Here is an 18338-nt window from a genome sequence, read left to right on the forward strand (position 1 = left end):
AAAAAGCCTTTGACTCTCAGATAATGCTTTAACCAAAGATTAAAGGTGCAAGAAAGAGTGCCAGGATCAGCCTCTTGGGCAGCACTGTGTTGCTGCAATTATTAATGAACTTGTAAAAAAAAATTAGAAAGCAGATGGAAATTATTTTAATTATCATTCTGAAAAGTCAGAATCCAGACAAATCAAAAGCAAACAATTGGCATTTCTTAATCAGAACATTTTAGAATTTCTGTTAAATTAAAATTAACAGTTTCAACATTTTATTCTCTAATTTCTGGTGGAAATAAATATTGTAAATATTGCCTGTGGAAAAGAAATTATAATGTTTATTTTTTTTTATTTATTTATTGCTATAGGGCTATGAAGACTTTTATCAATTAGACAATGAATAACTTAGAAGTGATTTGATGGCTTCATCTTCAAAGACCACAAGAGTAGGTTTTTATTTTAGGACCCTCAGAAATATCTTTGTTGCCTGAGAAAATTCTATAGTGTAAACTCAAATGAGTAGTTTATTTTTTGACTCAGAGAATGAAAAAATTTACTTATTTTCAATATGATTTCTTCATGGCATTCTTTTTCTCAATTTTCAAAAAAACAGCAGTTTGTCCAGAAACTGGGAACATTCTTCATTTTTTTTCCCCCAGAATTAATGATAAAGTATAATTCTACAGTCTCTGATTATGAAAGCACTTCAGCACATGTGATCCCACCAATAAAATTTGAGGGGTCCTCTGTAGTATAGAATTACTCAGATGTTTAGGTGTTTGCTAGTTTATTCTTAGGTCTGCCCAGATTTGTTTATAGCGTAGCAATGGATCCCTTCGTTTTTTATTTTCAGCAAAAATAACAGTAACATCTCTGGCCCTGATGCTCATTTACTTTGAGGTCTCTCTAGCTGGTTCTGGCAGCACAAGGGAGCCTTAAAGTAGGTGTGAATTGCATCCTATCCCACTTGAAGTTTAAAAATAAATCAAACGGCGGCTGGCAGCATTTTGTAAGGCTCCTTGCCTCACTCACCCTTCACCTCCCACCAGGAGCTGTTCTTTTTTTGCAGTTTAGTCTTGGCTTGCAGGGGAGCTGCAATGTCCGTGCTGTTTGCTAGGAGACCCCCTCAAAGAGCTTTACTCCATCTGAACAAGTAGACCACATCCTGTTGCTTTCTGTGCAGATGTGAAGAGCCCTGACCCTGCTGCAGTAGTGTCGTTCAGCTGTGAAAAGAGGGAAGGCAGAATCTGGACCTACATTAGTTGCTTCGTGTAAAATGCTGCCTGGTAGGGGTTGCTGGGATCTGTCCAATATACTAAAGGCTGGAGAGATCCTGGGAAAAGGGCAGCAGCTCTGCAGAATCACTAAGCACTTTTCCTGGCAGCAGAACCCGGCTGCCAACTGTTTTACAGACATGAGGCTGAGAGGAAGGATTACTTCCTCTGCCCCCTCCCAGCTCTGGCAAACACACGAGGAGTACAGCTGGATGTGAAGAGCCAGCTGGTGCAGTACCAGTCTAGATAAAACACCAAATGCACTATTAGCAGAAGAGGCATCCTCTTTCCCACATTGTGCTATGTGTATGGAGGAATGCTGTCCTGCAGCAATCCTGTGCTCAGGGCAAACAGCCTGAGCTGCTGCCATACAAACTCAGCCTCCTGGCCAGTCCAGCAGGAAATGCAAAACCAGGTCCATTTTATTCACTGTGCAAATTAGGCAGCAGAATGGAATGTCCCCTGTTATAGGCATATCCCCTGTCATAGCTAATGGATTTCTGCATCTATAAACATGAAAACATTTTTAGGCTCTTAACGCTGATTCAACAGGATCTCCATCTTATCAGCTGGAGTTTGTGTTATTAATAGCACATTCACACAAGAAATGTGTGCTGGCACTTCCTGCTGCTTGAGAAGATCATACCTTGGACTTCCTTGAAACACATTTTTATCTTTTAACATATTCTAGGTCCCAGTTGTCTTCTGTTGAATTGCTTGTTCCTGCCATGGGAAAACATTTTCCTAAGACAGCAAAAAGCTATCTCCTTATACAGCTGGAATTCTTATACAGGTGCAACCACAGTTCAGTGCAGTGAGTGCAGAGTCAGTACTGGAGAGGTGATGTAGCAGCTCCTGTACCTCCAGATGTGACCCAGCCAGCCTGCTGTCATAGGGGTTTGAGAGGCTGGCTTTTTTTTGGTGGCCTGGATTCTTTAACAATTTTTCCGTTTGCTCTTCTTGTTGAATGTTGTAAGTACTTCATAATACAGTACTCCCATGTTTCACTCCCAGAGCCAGTTCATCTTTGGGCTTTAAGGAGAAAGAGTGGTCAGCTCATTTATTTTAGGCATATTTTGTAGGCAGCATGCCATTCCATCTCAAACCTTTCTTTGAAGTTGCAGCTGTATTGTATCCCCCAACTGGTAGGAAGGAGAATGAAAGTCATTAGCCAGGCTCCCATCTGCTCCTGGGATGAGCTGCTGGTTATATCCTTTTCCAGGGCCAGGGCATGTGATTAAGGCCAGATCTGCTCAAACATTACTGATAGGTTTGAAATCTTTTAGGTAAGTCTGCAGAAACCAACTGGTGGCCAAATCAAGAGAAGGGAGAGGGAAGCTTAAAAAACTTACTGCAGTAGTAGGAACTTTTTCTATTCTCTAATTCTTCTGCTTCGGTTATCAGATGTTATCCTTGTTATCCTACAGATATCATCTTAAGAATGTGTTATGGTTGGATGCAATTTAAGCTTTGAGAAAAGTTTTGTGATAGTTCCCATTTAAAATCAGAGCAACTTCCTTAGTTTGGCAATCATCAAGCTTTCATACTGCACAGCATGTGTTTGGGGGATTGGACATCCTCATTACATTTTAAAGATCTTTTTGGATTTCAGCTTTCAAGTTTCTAGAGTTATGTTTTAGAATATAAACATGAGCAGACAGTTTTGTCTATGAAGTTACCTTGGTTAGCCTGAGATTAGCTCAGACATTTGTTAGTGCTAGGACATTTTTTGGAAAATAAATTAATAGTAGCAATCTACCTGTTAATCTCAGAGTAGCATATTCTGGTGTGTTGGGATCCTTCTTGATTTTCCTTCATTTTACCTGTATCTTTCAAAAAGGTTTCATGGGGGAATGCATTTGCTTTTTGTTTTGAGAGGATTTTTTAGTGTTCTGGTGCCACCTATTGAATTATTTTCAACTGTGTTCTGTTCCATTGCTATAATAAAGCATATCAGGGAGTAGAATCACAGGAGAGCAGGAGACCCTTGCAATGCTTAAAAGGATACAAAATAGCCATGAAGTTCTGTTAAAATGACAGTGCTTAGTTATAGGGAGGAAAAAAGGGCAATTGCAGAATCCATGGTGGCCACTGAGCAGCCAACACATGTGCTGCTGCTTGTCAGGTCGATAAGGAGGAAATCTCTGGAGTCCCAGTGATGCCTGGAAACCCAAGGCATCGCCAGGATATCTACTTGTGTTGGTCTTCTGTGTCAGAGATGAGGGACACAGTTTTGATGCTGACACATGAACAAGATACTTATGTATCCCTCACAAGTATTGCAGTTTCTCATGTAAACCTGGCTTTTTGCTTTGAAGGTTGGAGTTTATTTTCAAAAGAGTAAAGCTACAACAGTTGTGAAGTGCCATGTAGGGAAGCTGAAGTAACAGAAAAATTATGAACAGGGAAGAACTATCTGAAAAACATGTGCCACAAAAAAAAGATAAATAAATTTCAAGAAACAAACATAGTTGGAAAGTTCTGGTGGAAAAAGAGCAAAAGAAGGAGGAAGGAAGAGCCAAACAGGTCAGATGGAAGTTTGTCAGATGGGGCCCTGAGCAGCCTGATCTGCTGGGTGGCATCCCTGTCCGTGGCAGGGGTGTTTGAACCAGATGATCTTTAAGATCCTCTCTAACCCAGACCATTCTGTAATTCTGGGACTCTATGACTGCATATTTGATATTTTGGGGGTCTGTTGTTGCTACATCCACTAAATATAACTTAAGAATGTGTAACTTCCTGAGGAAAGCTTAGCTGATATTTAGGAGGAAGGAATGTGTCTTTTTATTTTTTAGGCAAATTCCTTAAAAGTTTAAATTACACTTTTTCTCTCTCTTTCTCCTTTTCAGGGCAGGAGACATCAACAACTGGACCTGGTAAGAAACAATTTACGTGGCAGAACTGCACTGTTTTGGTTTTTTCCCCCAGAAAATTTCTTCTTTCTTTTTCTCACACACAATTACCTCAGAGAGTGTATAATGCCTTTTCATTCATCCAACAAAATGAAATATTTTAAAAGCCAGGAATATCAGACAAGTCTGGGTTAGAGTAATGTATTTAGGTATATTTTAAAACACAGCATTTAGCATGAAAGGCACAATCATAACCAAAAAAGAATATACTCACTTGTTCTTCATCTGACACCTGTTGAATCCCCTGCACTTTAAATGTTCGATGTGCCTTTGCTTCGTTCAGAGTTCCCAGTGTCTCAGTGTGAGAGTGCTGCAGCACTGCACGCTGGTGCTGTGTGCAGCTCTGCCCCTCCCGGGCCGGCACAGCTGACTGAAGCCTCACCGACCCCGCTGTACCTCTCACCGCAGGTGCCAGCCCCGCAAACAGCACGCACTTCTCCGCGCGGGGGCAGCCCGAGCCCGGCCCCGGCACGGCGCCGAGCAGCACAGCACGCACCGGCAGCTCTGCTGCCCCCACCGCACCCACTTCTCCTGCCGCCGGGAACGCTGCCCCAGGTTTGCTGGCCCCCTCTAGAAGCCACGCTCTGCTCTCAAAACTCTAGGGGAAAATTTAGGCTTATCTTCTTTTTGCCAGGGTTGGGATTAAATGAGCAAAACGGTATTTCTTTTTTGGACTCAGATGTTTATTAGTTCTTATCTACATAAGTCTCACAAACCATGAGTTGTACAGCACTTCAAGCTAACAAATTTAAAATGGAGCTCCATCTCTCTCTTTACAAGGCCTTTTAAGGATAAACTGTCCAATTAAGAAATGATACCTAAATTATTTTTACTTTTAACCCAATAACCAACCGCCTGTTGTCCACAATGTGGACTTTTGTATCCAATTACATAATAGCATCTAGACCCATGAAGGAGAAGGACAAACCTCTGCCCTAAAACCTCCATCTTGCTTCATATATATTGCTTTAAACTCTTAAGTTTTCCACTTCTATTCAAACTACACCCCCATAATCCCAGTTCTATTTAATTTGGAAGCCTTCTCTACGATCTCAGGTCAAATGAAGTGTTCTCTTGGGAGTGAGTGCCTGTCAGCACAGAAAGTCAAAAATTCTCAGTGACCAGGATTCCAATAAAAACTAAGTCGTTCAGCACCAAGGTAGCCTTTTTCAGCTCATAGCTCATCAAATTGAAAAGGTGTCACACTTTGGCACACTGACAATGCCAGGATTATGTGCAGAATCTGGGGTCTGAGGGGGAGTCTTGCAGTCACCACAGTGGAATCAAAATGCCAGCTGCTGCAAACAAGGCTGTCCCCAAAGCAAGAGCAATGGGAATGACCCTAAAAGAAAATATAGAAACCCATCAGTGGTTTATAAACAGGGAATTTTTATAAATAATGAGTAAGAAATATAAAGAAATAGTAAAAATATAGTGAGCAAGGTACTCAATGATTGACAAACGAGCACTGCCTAGAGTTGTTGTTTGTGAAACAGCACAAGCACTATTCATAATTGTGTTTTACTGTAAGAATATAGCAAGATGTTCAGTTTTTCCCAGTTCACAAATTGTAACATTATTTTTATGTTGACTTCATCTGGAATTATGACTAAATAATGATCAAAAAATTGTCATTGTACATTATAAAATTCATTTGTAGGTGGTATACTCCTAAAAATTTGCTTTTTATTTAGATACTAATTTTTTTTTGTTTATTTGCTATATTAACATGACTTTTCTTTCAGCAGTCTTCTCTAAATTGCAAAAATCCCTAAGAAAAAAAAACATAGAAGTGCTGTAGTGTAAGACATTTCTGACGACAAACCCATATGAAAAAATGAATTTCACTTTTTGATCCTGATATGTTGTTTATTTTCTTACAGATGATTACAATTCAACATCCTTGCACAGCACCACCTCATCAGTCACCATGCCAACAAGCACTGGGATCAGCCCCATTCTCAACTCCACTCACACAATAGGTGACAAACTTGCACACAATTGCCACAGTTTTGATACATCAGGCACAGAAAATGGGTTTGAAAGAGGTTCATTTAGAATGTATCAAACCTAAAGATACAAATTAGGCATACAACTGCATTAAACTTAAGAGTGTGTTTAGGAACCTTACTAACTGTTTTTGGGTAATATTGAAGATACCAGATTTGTTACTTTTCAATCAAGGGCAAAATAGAAATTACTTGCACACAGTGGCACATAGCAAGAGGGTAAATCTGTCAATTATTGTGTCAGTACTCCTCTTGTTCACAGAAATTTGCCCAAGCAGAAAAAAGGTGTGAATACATCCAAGATCTATGTGCCTCTCTGACTTCCAGTGTCTTCCCTTTGGTTCAACACAGCAGTAATACTTTCTTGGGATCTAGTAGTTTAAGCACTTAGAGTGATTTTAGTTGCTATTGGGCTGCAGGGAATTACTCAGATCTGTAAAATATATGTATGTGCTTGTGCAAAATACATCCAGGAGCTGGACACTTTCCATCTTTTTGAACTGTCCTTTGAGTAGCTTTAGGCTGCTGTCTGCTCTTTGACAAACCGAGCTTGGCTTTTACTTGTTGGTTTTCTGCCCCTTACAGTCTTGGTGAGTCTCCAGTGGTCCCTCTCAATTTGCCCTTTCCTTAGGGCCAAGGTGACTCCCAGCCTGGAGGCAGGCAAATCTAGGGCCTACCTTCTATGAAAAAATTAGATTAGATTTAGTGACAACTTTACCTTGGGATATATTAAGTAACTATTTTCAGTATGAAGTACAGAAAATACCAACAAAAATTTCTTTTGGGTATCCTGATGTAAAAATAGTAGTTAAATGATCTGTACTGTTGTATAAATCTCCTTCCAAAGGTAAGAGTGGCAGTGCGAAAAGCAGGTAATTTTTGTGTCTTTAGTGACATTTTTTACTGTTCAGGTGCCCATTCTATAGCATACATATCCTGGAAAACTACTGTAGTTTATCATACTGCTATGAGAATGTGTGATTGTGGAATATTCTTGTGCAATTTTGTACTCAGAAATATTAACAATAACAAGTTTGATTTCTAGTTCATTGATGTCATTGGAAAATTGTGAAAGACACATGATCCCTAAAATAACTAGTTAAAGAATGGGCTTATGTGTAACAGATGTTTTCTCCCCTATTTCAAATGTGAAAGAAGTGCTAAATATGTTTACTTATATTGAATATATTGAACAAAGAGTTTGGGGCAGTATTGGTCACCCTTCTCCAATGCTCTGTGGAAAAAATACCCAACCTGTTAAGACAGACCTTCATATTGTTTTCTTTTCTTATAGAAAATACCACGGTGATACCTGAAGCAGATTGTGGTAAGAACCAAACCCCTTATTCTCCTTTAGTCTTGAGACGTGACCAAATAGTAAACTCAAATACAGAAAATTGATAAAGCTGATAAAGCAGTAAAGATCAGTTAGCATCTTTAGCATAGAAAATGTCTTCCAGTTCTGGAAGAAGTAAGATTAAAGTTATTTAACAATTCTGGTCTTTTCACCTTCATTTACAGTGGCTTTTCTTTTAGGTATTTTTGGAGACATAAAAGACAGTACAGACAACTCTGATATGGCTGTAGTTTCACTGAATTTTCCTGCAGAAGGCGACAGAGAATATGTTATTTTGGGGGCCAACACAAACATAACTGTGAGTTCCGTAAACAGTTCAGTAGAGCTTCCAAAATGCCAGGTGTACACTGTTGAAGTTAAAACTGGCAAGTGTTCAGAAAAGACTTCTTTTCAAATTCCAAAAGGTAGGTGTGCAAGGGTTTTAGTAGTTTATTTCTTTTTAAATTTTTTATATGCAGTAATTCACCTTCTCCTCTTGTCTATTCTTGCTGCTTTTCAGAGAGTCAGACAGAAAGTTTTCATATTTTGTCCATGGTTTGCAAGCTATTTTGAAGTTGCACATTAAAATTTCTTAAAGAATAATGTAGTTTTTTCATTCTGAAGAAAAAGCGAACTTCGTTGGCCATATGCTTGCACACAGCAAGACTAGCCACCACTTCAAAGCTCTTGTTTATGTTGAATGTCTGGACTAAAACTTTAATTTATTATTTGAATACCATGGAGGCCTTTTCAATTTTTACTTTCCATTTCTTATTATATTCTTTGTATATTGTTCTATGCTGATTGTGTCTTCATATTACAGAACAAGTCAAAAAACATAAATGAACTGTTGTTGGAAGACTCAATATAGTAAATGTCACAATGATGTATAATATTCTTCCTTTCCAGATGTCAATAAACCTTTTCAAGTCAAGGACATAACCAACACATCTGCCAAGTTCTGCTGGAGTCGCTCACTTACCTGTGCTGATGTGACTGTTGCCTGCAATGGAACATTTATAAATTATTCTAAAAGTGGGTTATTTATCTATTTTTAAAAGTATTGTTGATGTTGTCTTTTGGTAAGAGACTGGCAGATTTAAATTAATTGTGCCAGTCTGAGGGAAGGGTAGCTCAGAATTCCTGGGATTGCCAGTTGGAGGACTACCATCCCCATAAACAGTGTGGATCTGGGAAAATTCAAACCTAGAAAAACCTTTTACTGAGTTTATCAGCTCCACAAGTTGCACAAATTCTGGAGATTTTGAGGTCCTGTTTGGTTTCCTGAAGGGCAGCTGAGCAGTTTGGAAGTGCTGCAGTCTGTGGGCGTGCTGTGAGCTGACCCCTGGCAGGCTGCCTTGGCCGCTGGCTGCACAGGCTCTTGGACAAGCTGGCTCAAAGGCACCTACTGTGACAGGGCAGATATGCATGGCACATTCTTCATGTGCTCCAGAAAAATGGGTGATAAATGTCTGGGGCTGGAGATTTCCTGCTTCAGGGAGCTGAATAGCTGAGAAGCCTTCCAGGATTCTGCCAGACTGCGCCTGATGTGTTCTGATTTTTGTAGGGAAGCTGTTTCCTTAGGAAGTCAAATCATGACCTTTAGTTATGAAAAGTAAAGATCTATGCAAACTAAGTTAGTATGTAAAAACCAAAAATCTGGGTATTGGATCAGGTTGTACATTTTTCTGTTTGGAATATTATGATAGTTTATTACAAATGACATTGAATAAATACGGTAAAGAAAATCTCAGTTAAAATGGTGCCACAACCTTTTGGAATTGTGAAAAATATTGATAAAGTTCTTCTTGTGTCTACATATTCACATCCTGCATCGATTTTAGAACCTGAAAATTTAACTTGTGGAGTGCTGGAAGGTTTATTACCACACCGTCAGTACTACTGCACTGCATACATGTCTTTTAATGGAAGGAAAGTTACCAGCCAAAGCTTTGACATAGAAACAGACTATGGTGGTAAGTGCAGTGCTTACTTTTGCTTTACATTTCACGTGTTTCTGGGAACTCATATTATGAAACCCATTATCTGGGTTTCCTGGGGTTAAAGGTACACTTTGAGCAGCATTCTCTGCCACACAGATTTTCCTTCAGCTCTTCCTTCCTGGTTTCCTGCCCTAGTGGTTGTTCTTTGATTGCAGTCACCCTCTCAGTCTTCCAGTTTGAGCCTTTCTTTGCTTCTGTCAGAGACTGTGATTATGTTTTGTTGTTGTTTTGGAGATTGAGAACATGGTCAACTGTACGGAATTTTAAATGAAGATGCACTCACAAAAAAAGTGCAGACCCACACACAAAAAAAGTGCAGATCTAGTCTGAAACAAGTCTTAAATTCTTGATTTAAAGACATTGGAAAATTTTAGTAAAATGTGATGTTGCTGTATTCACCTTGTCCTGAATTAAATGTATGAAATTACTGTAATATGATGCTTTTACTCAGTTTATACTTATGTATGCTTTCTTGAAATAGGGTCCAGAAAATATTACATGTTGCTTTAGTATCTTGCTTTAGTGTCAGATTAAATTTAATCTAATTAATAAAAGTAGGTAAAAAGAGGAATACTTTTATTTTCATTTATTGCTATTATTATTGTTGTTTTACAACAGTTCCAGAAGCACCAGAAACCCTTAAAGAAATACATAAAAATACCACAAGTGTAACAGTTGAATGGACAAAACCTGATGACATTTCAAAGGGTCCCATAGATGGCTACTTTGTGCATTTTATTGTGGGAGGCAAAAGTAAGTACATTCACTGTTAAATAATTCATTGCATGTACATAATTACAGAGCACCAAGCATAATGCACTGCCAAGTCCTATTGGAATCTCTTAACACTGCATTTTTTTTTTTTTTTTTTTTTTTTGACCAGAAGTTAAAATTTCCTTCCTTTAAGGTTGTTCCCCTTGAACTTTCAGTTGTGATTATTCAGTTCACCCTGTCTGGACATGACCCTGTCATGCTTCAGTTGGCATAAACATATGGCAGTTAGACATAAACATGTTTAGATAGGTATAGCCAAGAGATTGTCTTCTGCTAAATGGCCACTCCTTTCAGATATGCTGATATAGGCCACCTTGCACTTCAATGAATAAATTTCTATCCATTGTACTGGAATCATGTTCTCCACATGCAAGCTTTTCTTCAAAACAAGGACTGGAAAATTAAGTTTTTAACATGAAGAGCCTGATAATAATAAATATGTATCAGGTTTAAGCTAGACCTGGCTTGATTCATCCTTTAGGCTTAGTTCAGCCTTTCTGTTCACGTACCACAGGTTATGTAAACATGGGCTGTCATGCTCCTGTGCTCTTCTGATACAAATAGTCTTTCCCATTCTCTATGCCCCACATTTGACCACAACCCAAAAGGGTGGCAGCCCCATGAGCCAGTTTCTGTGGTTGGTTTGGCTTGGCCAATGTAGAAAATGGGGGAGATGTGTGGGTGCAGGGAGGTCGCATGGCAAGCAGGCAGAAGGATGCATAGAAAGGCCATGGCTCCTCAGTTCCCTTGCCACCAAAGCCCAGGCCAGGAGCTTTGCTCATGTTGCTTCTTGTGCAATTCCTTTCTTCTGGTGTTTGCCACCCTGAAAGCAGGACATCTCTGGCATCACAACAGGATAGACTTGCTCAGTGTGCAGTGACACCTTCCTACTTCCCCCTTCCCAGGCTGAATGTATTCTTTATAAGTAAATACTCTCCATGTATTATGTGTTAACTCCTCTTTCTCAGCCTTCACTTAGCATTAGTAAGCAAAATAGAACAACCAGATTGAGGTAATTAAAATAGAAATACACATGACAGTGGTTTCAGGTAGCTCTGATAAAGTGTAAGAGTTCCTGTGCTCCTAACACAGATTTCATTAATTTCATTTTGCAGGTGTTTGTCGGGCAAATATCAGCACAACTTTCTATACTTGTAGTAGATTTGATCCTTATACCAAAGGTTCTGTATATGTGACTTCATATACAATCAACAAACGCTATTATACACTTACAAGTACAAATGCAACCTATACATTTACAACAGAAGAAGGAGGTAAATCTGTTTGCTAACTGCTATGACTGATACTAACACATAGAATTTATACTTTCCTAGTGTAGTTCATTATATTTTATACATGATATTAATATTAGCCAAGAAACTGAATAACATTAAAATAATTGTACTGACATTCATATCATTAGCACCCCTTTTAAAATTACTTAATGTTGATCTATTTTTAGTTATGCACTTTATATTATATTTTATTAATATTATATTGTATGTTTGTTATATGTATATAGTTTTAAAAAGAAGATTTCATTTACTTTAAATTGTTGTGAAGTTTTTAGGAAACAATATGTTCCAATATAAAGAAAAATTTTGAATTAAACAAAAAGAGAATAAAAAAGCTTGTTTTTTTCTTTGCGGGATGAAAGCTACAAAAATGTGCAGCCTGTACCTTCTATTGTGTATTTACCTGTTTGCTTGTAGCAGACCCAGGCTACACCAACACTGACCATCTGTAATGGATATCAGTTAGTTTGGATGTACCTGTACATAGTTTCCAATATTAGATTAAAAATGAAAACATGTGTGCCAACCCTTTTGCTGACAGAAAGGTCTGTGCATCTTTTTGGGGCTATCCTTTCAAAAGTATAGTTTGAAGTATACAGGGATCATAATTGTCACCTAAAGTCCCCCCCCATCCCAAAAAAAAAAAAAAGTGAATAAATTAATTTATTGATAAATATAAACAAGTTGATCTGAGACTTAACTGTAATACAAATTTAAATATGGCTTTAATTTTTAGGCAGCTCTAATATGAGCATGATCATGGTTCTTTTCTCTACAAAAATCCAGTTTGAGCATATTATCTTTTGATGCCCCCACTTTATGAGTTCTACTCATTTTAATAAGTCAGGTGAAGATTAAAGTCTACAATATAAGTTTATGGACATGCAAACAACCTAATTTCTCTTATTTTTTGAGAAAATAGCAAGTTGCATCATGAATTAATAGTATTAATTCTTGAACTGAAGAATGTATCAATAGAACACAATCCTTGGAAGTAGGAAAACCCCTACATTTTAGAAAATATGTTTTGATCTTCAACAAACACATTGCCTCCAGAAATGTTCACTTTCTCCTTGTCATGTGTCTTTCAGCAGCACATGGAATAGGAATCTAACAGATCTGCCCTTTGGATAAAAATTATCAGCTATGATGTAACCTCACACTCAGCCAAGTCAAATATCCCACCACTTCTCCCCTGGGATATTTGGTCTGCTATAAAGCCTTACAGGTCTTAGCTCTTCATATGAAGAAAAAAGCAGCTGCCTTTTTTTTTTTCTTTTTTTCTTTTTTTTTTTTTTTTTTTTTTTTTTTTTTTTTTTTTTTTTTTTTCCCTATGTACTGTTTTGCAAGTTGTCATGATTTTGTAGAAAATTTCCATGGTGGTATTCTACTGAAATGTGTCTGCTGAGATATGGCTACTGCCTTACACAGGCTGCCTCATTTACTTTCTGAAAGGTTTTATCAGCTCTCAGTTAAAGGTCCCTTGGCTGTGCCCCTCAGTCTGAAAACCACCTACATTTGCTGCAACATACAAACTAGAGTTTGAAACCACAGATTAGACTTAACAAATTCTGTATCATTAAAACGTTTTTGTGGCTTTAGGCCAGACTTAAATATAAGGACACTATTCCAAATATTAGAATATACTAATGACTCCTGGGAGAAAATTTAATTTACAATAGTTTTGAAATGAATATTCACATGGAGGACTTTTTTTTTCTCCTGTCTTGTCTGTTGACCCATGTTCCTCAAATGAGAAAGTGATGTCAGATGTAAGAGAGCTTTGCCATAATTTTGCAGTCTGAATGTCAGCAGAGCCTTTTTAGTTCCACTTCACACCTTTTCCAGCTTAAATAAGCCTATGATTAAGGCAAAATTGATTTTACTTATTTCGTTAAATTGGGACTGAAATTTTTAAGGAAGAATATGTATTAAGTTATTGAGAGAAGACAGGAAACAGACAACCATATACAGCTTGAAATGTTTGGTTTAAAATGATAAGAATAGAGCAAGTAACCCTTTTTCTTGTCTACAGTACCAGAACAAGTGGAGAATGTTAAAATAGCATTGACAGCTGATAACGCTGTCCAGATTACGTGCAGAAAACAGAAAGAGTTTGGACCATATGCAATATTTTATTTGATTTGGGAGAATGACAAAACTGAAGAAAAAGACAAATGTGAATTTAAAAGAGAAAATCTCTTGTACTTGACAAACTATGAATTTAAGGTAAGTTAGCTTATTGTATTAAAATATATAAAATATTGCTGCATTTTCATTGTTTAAGCATATTATGCTTGATTTTAGGAAAAAAGGCAAATATGGTGGCAGAGCAATCAAGTTATAATCTGTAGGCCTCAGGTGTAAAAAAGTAATTATTATTTTGGAACTAAAATGCATATATGCCTAACCTATCAAGAAATCCCCGGTGTGTTATTCCACATAGGTTCTAACAGCAAGAAAAATGCAAGCAGAATAGACTGTTTGTACTTGGCTCAGAGAGAAATTTGAGGTTCCTGTAAGATTAAAATTGTTTCTGGAGTATGACTGATAATTTAGTTTTTAAAACGTATTTCTTTTAATGAATGAAGATTTTTGGTTCTTCAGGGACTAATTAGTGTAAAGCTGTTCAGATCCTTTTGCATGTCCTTACATCAGCCTCTTTCAAGCCAGTCCTTTTGTCCATACAAAACAGATTATTCTCTGTTTACACTCTTCATTTTCCTGAAGGCTTCCTGCAATTTTCTCTTCTGCCAGGCATTTCACCCTTTTGGGGTTGCCTGCAAAACCAATGGTCTTGTGTGATTCCCTTAATATGGCCAGTAGGGATATTTCTTATATCCTGATAGCTCCTCTCAGTAAAGTTTAGGCAAGAAAATAATCACTAAGAGTGAAGGAGTTTTACTACTTTTAGGATGCAGTTTCACTTATTCCCCACAGTCTTTTCCTCCTTCTGTTTTTTTACCTGCAGAAATGCAGTATCAGAGAATTTAAGTAGTCTCAGTTTGGTTTCAATATTTGTCAGTATTCTCCCAACAGATTCTGCTCAGAAAGCTTTATATTTGGAAAATAAAAATGAGGTCCTGTAGGAGCAAAAGATACTTGCATTGTCCCAGTAGCACAGGACCTCTGTGCCATTTAAGGTTTTGTTCACCACTTTCAGTGAGCAGTTTTCCTTACAGAAGGAATTTGCTTCTGCACCTCTAAATCCTGGCTTCTGCTTTGCACTTATTTTGCTTAATTCTTACCCAAAAACCAGAGAAAGCCTTATGGGCTGAGCTGGTAATGAAAAGACTCTAGTCAAGTTATAGGAGTCTCAAGAGGAAAAAAAACCCAAAAACAGTGTGAAATATTTGACTGCAAGTTGTGTTTTAGATCTGATAAGAATTTCTATTAAGGAAATTTAAAAGATTGAATAAATATTAAATATATGACAGAATGTAAACACAGCAAAACAAAGTTAGTGCTTTAGCACCATTACCAAAGTACCCAAAAGTTAATGATGCAAGAAAACACCTTATTTAATTAAACTTCTATGAATTACTTATTCATGCATAAATTTGTACTAAAATCATCAAATTCAGTGGACCATTTCTGTATTTACTGTTGCAGCAAATGGCATTTTTATATATTGCATAGTTATTTTTCAGATTTGAGAGGCTTAATAAAAGATAAAATTTATTTTACTTTGAGATGCATCTGATTTTTATTTTGTAAAATGTGTTTCCTCTTTTTCTGACTTCTTTTTCCTGTCATCTCCATATTTTTGAATCCAGATCTTGCTGTAACTTGGGTAGAAACCTGAGCTGCACTATAAGTGTCAGTACAGAGATTGACAGCAGACACAGTTGTCAATGATGTTGTCAACAGATGGATGAATTTCAAAAATCCATTGTGCTTTGCTTTTTAAGAATTATATACAGAAATTTTTACTTGTCATATCTGAACATCTCTATTATTGTCACCCATTGCATACAGATCTTCGTGTCTAATGGAAAACATAATGGGACAGCTGTAGTGAAGAGTATAAAAACCAGATGTAAGTAAATATGTACAGCACCTTTACCTTTAGATTTTAGCATAATATAAATACCTTTAGATTTTAGCATAATAAAAACAATGTAAATTGTGAATTCAGTTAAATTGCTCCTAATTAAAAATCCAAACTTCCTGTTTTATAGTTAATATTTGATCTGCATTTGAAAAAATATCCCCATTCAGTATTAATGTAGCAGATTATGTTGACAAGTCATTAATCATAACTCAGAATTATTACACAGCTGTGGTTTCTTCAGGAAACATTCATATGCAACTAGAAATCAATTTCTCTAACTGACATTATTCACTTTAGGATTGTTTTCCTGTGTTCAGATCCTGCATTTCAAGAGCTGAACATCTGTGACTTGGCAGAGGTTCCCAATCTGTAGATCAGGAGCAACTGAGAGCTGCACTGTACAGGTCACAGAGAGCAGAAGACAAGCACAGTAATGCTGAACCAGTGACTTGTAGCATTTTGACAGGTGGACATGGAGAATTTAAGGGAAAGTTTTCTTAATGAAAACATAAAATTCCCTCCTCTACTTCGGCATAGCAAACTCAAACTTACTAAGCTTTCTCTTACAAAAGACCCCAGACCAAAAATTTATGAACCCTAGTTCTAGGGATTATACAGGTTTCTTTTCTTAAAAGCAATTTTAAAACAATAAATGTATTCTTTTTCTGTTGGTAGATAATTCTAGAGCCTTGATTATATTCTTGGCATTCTTGATCATTGTGACTGTAATTGCTTTACTACTGGTTCTGTACAAAATCTATGATCTTCACAAAAAAAAGCTGAGGTAAGCTTTATGTTTCTCCCCCTCTCTTACATAAATGGAAGGAGGGTGGGGGTGGCTTTTGGTTTTCCACAAAATTTCACAGTGGGTAGTGGCAAAATGCTCCAAGTTTGATGTTTCATTAATACTTAGAAAAGATATCCTTTTACCTTTAAATACTTTTAAAAGAAGCTGATTTTTTGGCGTTTGTCTAGCAAAACAAGTATAGTGAAATAAATTTAAAATCTCTTTGCTCTACCCTTGTTCAAGGCACAGAATAAAATGACTTGTCCCTAGTTTTGTGAAAAAAAATTCAGAAATATCTGGCAAACATTTCCTTCATTATTTAAATCAAAAGTAATGAAAATAATCCACACTTTCTAAGAACCCTTTTAAATGCTTCTTCACCCTAAACAATATCTCAGGGAGGTGTTGCTTATTGCAGTAATCTCTGGGTGGCTCAGCAGTTCTGTAGGACAGAGGATCCAGACCCTTTCCCTTCCCTACTTTTCCCCTTAGGGGCACAGGGAGCTGCTCTTGCTCAGACACAACCTTGTGTTTAAGGAAGCCAAACTAATTTTTGCCTGTACAGCTCCAGAAAACCTGACTTGTTCTTGGCTACTTAGCATATAAACTTATATTTTATGTATGTGTTAGTTTTCTGTCAGTAGCAAGAGAAGATGGTGTGAGCAGTCACTCCAGTGAAGATATAAAATACATGTTTGTTGTAGGTGAGATGGGCAAAAAAAAAAAAAGCAGTCACTAAAGCTTTTTGATATGGCCACCTTGTTTCTCTGCCTCAGGGCAGGAGGGCAGGAGGACAGGAGGACAAGGATCCCAACCACATCTGCATAATCCCAGGTGTAGCACTCTTGTTTCACAGACAGCTTGTAATGCAGGTTGATGGCTAAAAACAGCCCTGGTGTTCTCATACAAAACTGCTTCTATTTAACTTATTATCATATATATCTTACTAGTCAAAGCATTTACAGGTGCTTCTGTTTCTTACAGCAATTCTTCTGAAGGTGTGAGCCTTGTTGCAGGTGAGTATCTTTATATATTTAGCAATTTATATTTATTTCCATCTAACAAAAGGAAATAAAATTAGTCTCAGGTCTTGCTACCACCTTTGGGTTATTTGCATTCTAGGTTGCATACACATATTACAGATATCAACATGATAGCACCTTATTTGGAGGGCATAAAATACTTCAGTAAATACATAGAAGTATTTATACTTGAGTGAACTGAAAGTTCATCAGTGTTTGAAAAATTCTATTTATTACTCAATTAAAAACCCAGTTATAGTTATCCCATACAAATAATTTAGAACACTAAAGTTCACAGAAACTAACTACATTAAATGGCAAGTAGGACTGTGTTGAAATTCAAATCTATTTGCTTAGATACACAGTTATTAAAAAAATACAACTTTTCAATGTAAATGAAAAAAGATATATGTCTAGCAAGAGGTGTTAAAACTTGTTCAATTGTTATTTTATCATTCAAGATGATATTGCAGATTATTGCAACTCAGAGCATGAATAGGACAAAATCTGGAAAGTTAGGTGATAGATGTTATATTTTATTCACTGACAACAGCTGATCAGAGCTGAAGCAGAAGGCAAGGCTGTGTAACTGCTGTGAGTGTTGAGGCAGTTGATCTGCCCTGAATGTGACAGTCACCACATTGTGCAAAGCTATTCATGTGATGTCCCTGCACGTGGCCTCCTCCAGCAGTGTCTCCAGTCAGGCAGCAGAGCTGGAAAAGTTCTCTTATTCCCACAGCCTGTTTGCTCACAGCTGGCTTGGGCAACAGCAGTTTTATAAAAATAAATACACCAAGTCAAAAGAAAGAGTTTAGTTCTTTTGTTAATTTCTCTGGCAGTTTTAGAATCACATTTATTGAAATGTAATGTACATTTCCAACATC

General features: G+C 37.2%; 1 protein-coding gene across 4 annotated transcripts in view; it reads left to right on the top strand.

The window, feature by feature from the left end:
* PTPRC (protein tyrosine phosphatase receptor type C) overlaps positions 1 to 18338 on the top strand; it is a 59538-nt gene that overhangs the window by 28314 nt on the left and 12886 nt on the right. For 2 of the 4 annotated variants that reach the window (XM_056497761.1, XM_056497760.1), the window contains 13 exons: positions 4112 to 4138; positions 4583 to 4729; positions 6058 to 6156; positions 7478 to 7510; positions 7720 to 7944; positions 8429 to 8554; positions 9364 to 9495; positions 10141 to 10275; positions 11412 to 11570; positions 13627 to 13820; positions 15570 to 15630; positions 16321 to 16429; positions 17417 to 17448. In XM_056497761.1, the coding sequence (XP_056353736.1) occupies positions 4112 to 4138; positions 4583 to 4729; positions 6058 to 6156; positions 7478 to 7510; positions 7720 to 7944; positions 8429 to 8554; positions 9364 to 9495; positions 10141 to 10275; positions 11412 to 11570; positions 13627 to 13820; positions 15570 to 15630; positions 16321 to 16429; positions 17417 to 17448 (1479 nt within the window). The remainder of the gene's footprint in view (positions 1 to 4111; positions 4139 to 4582; positions 4730 to 6057; positions 6157 to 7477; positions 7511 to 7719; positions 7945 to 8428; positions 8555 to 9363; positions 9496 to 10140; positions 10276 to 11411; positions 11571 to 13626; positions 13821 to 15569; positions 15631 to 16320; positions 16430 to 17416; positions 17449 to 18338) is intronic. The other 2 variants (XM_056497762.1, XM_056497763.1) reach the window with 2 other exon arrangements.

The sequence above is a fragment of the Oenanthe melanoleuca genome, chromosome 8 (genome assembly GCF_029582105.1).
Source record: "Oenanthe melanoleuca isolate GR-GAL-2019-014 chromosome 8, OMel1.0, whole genome shotgun sequence".
Lineage (NCBI taxonomy): Eukaryota > Metazoa > Chordata > Aves > Passeriformes > Muscicapidae > Oenanthe > Oenanthe melanoleuca.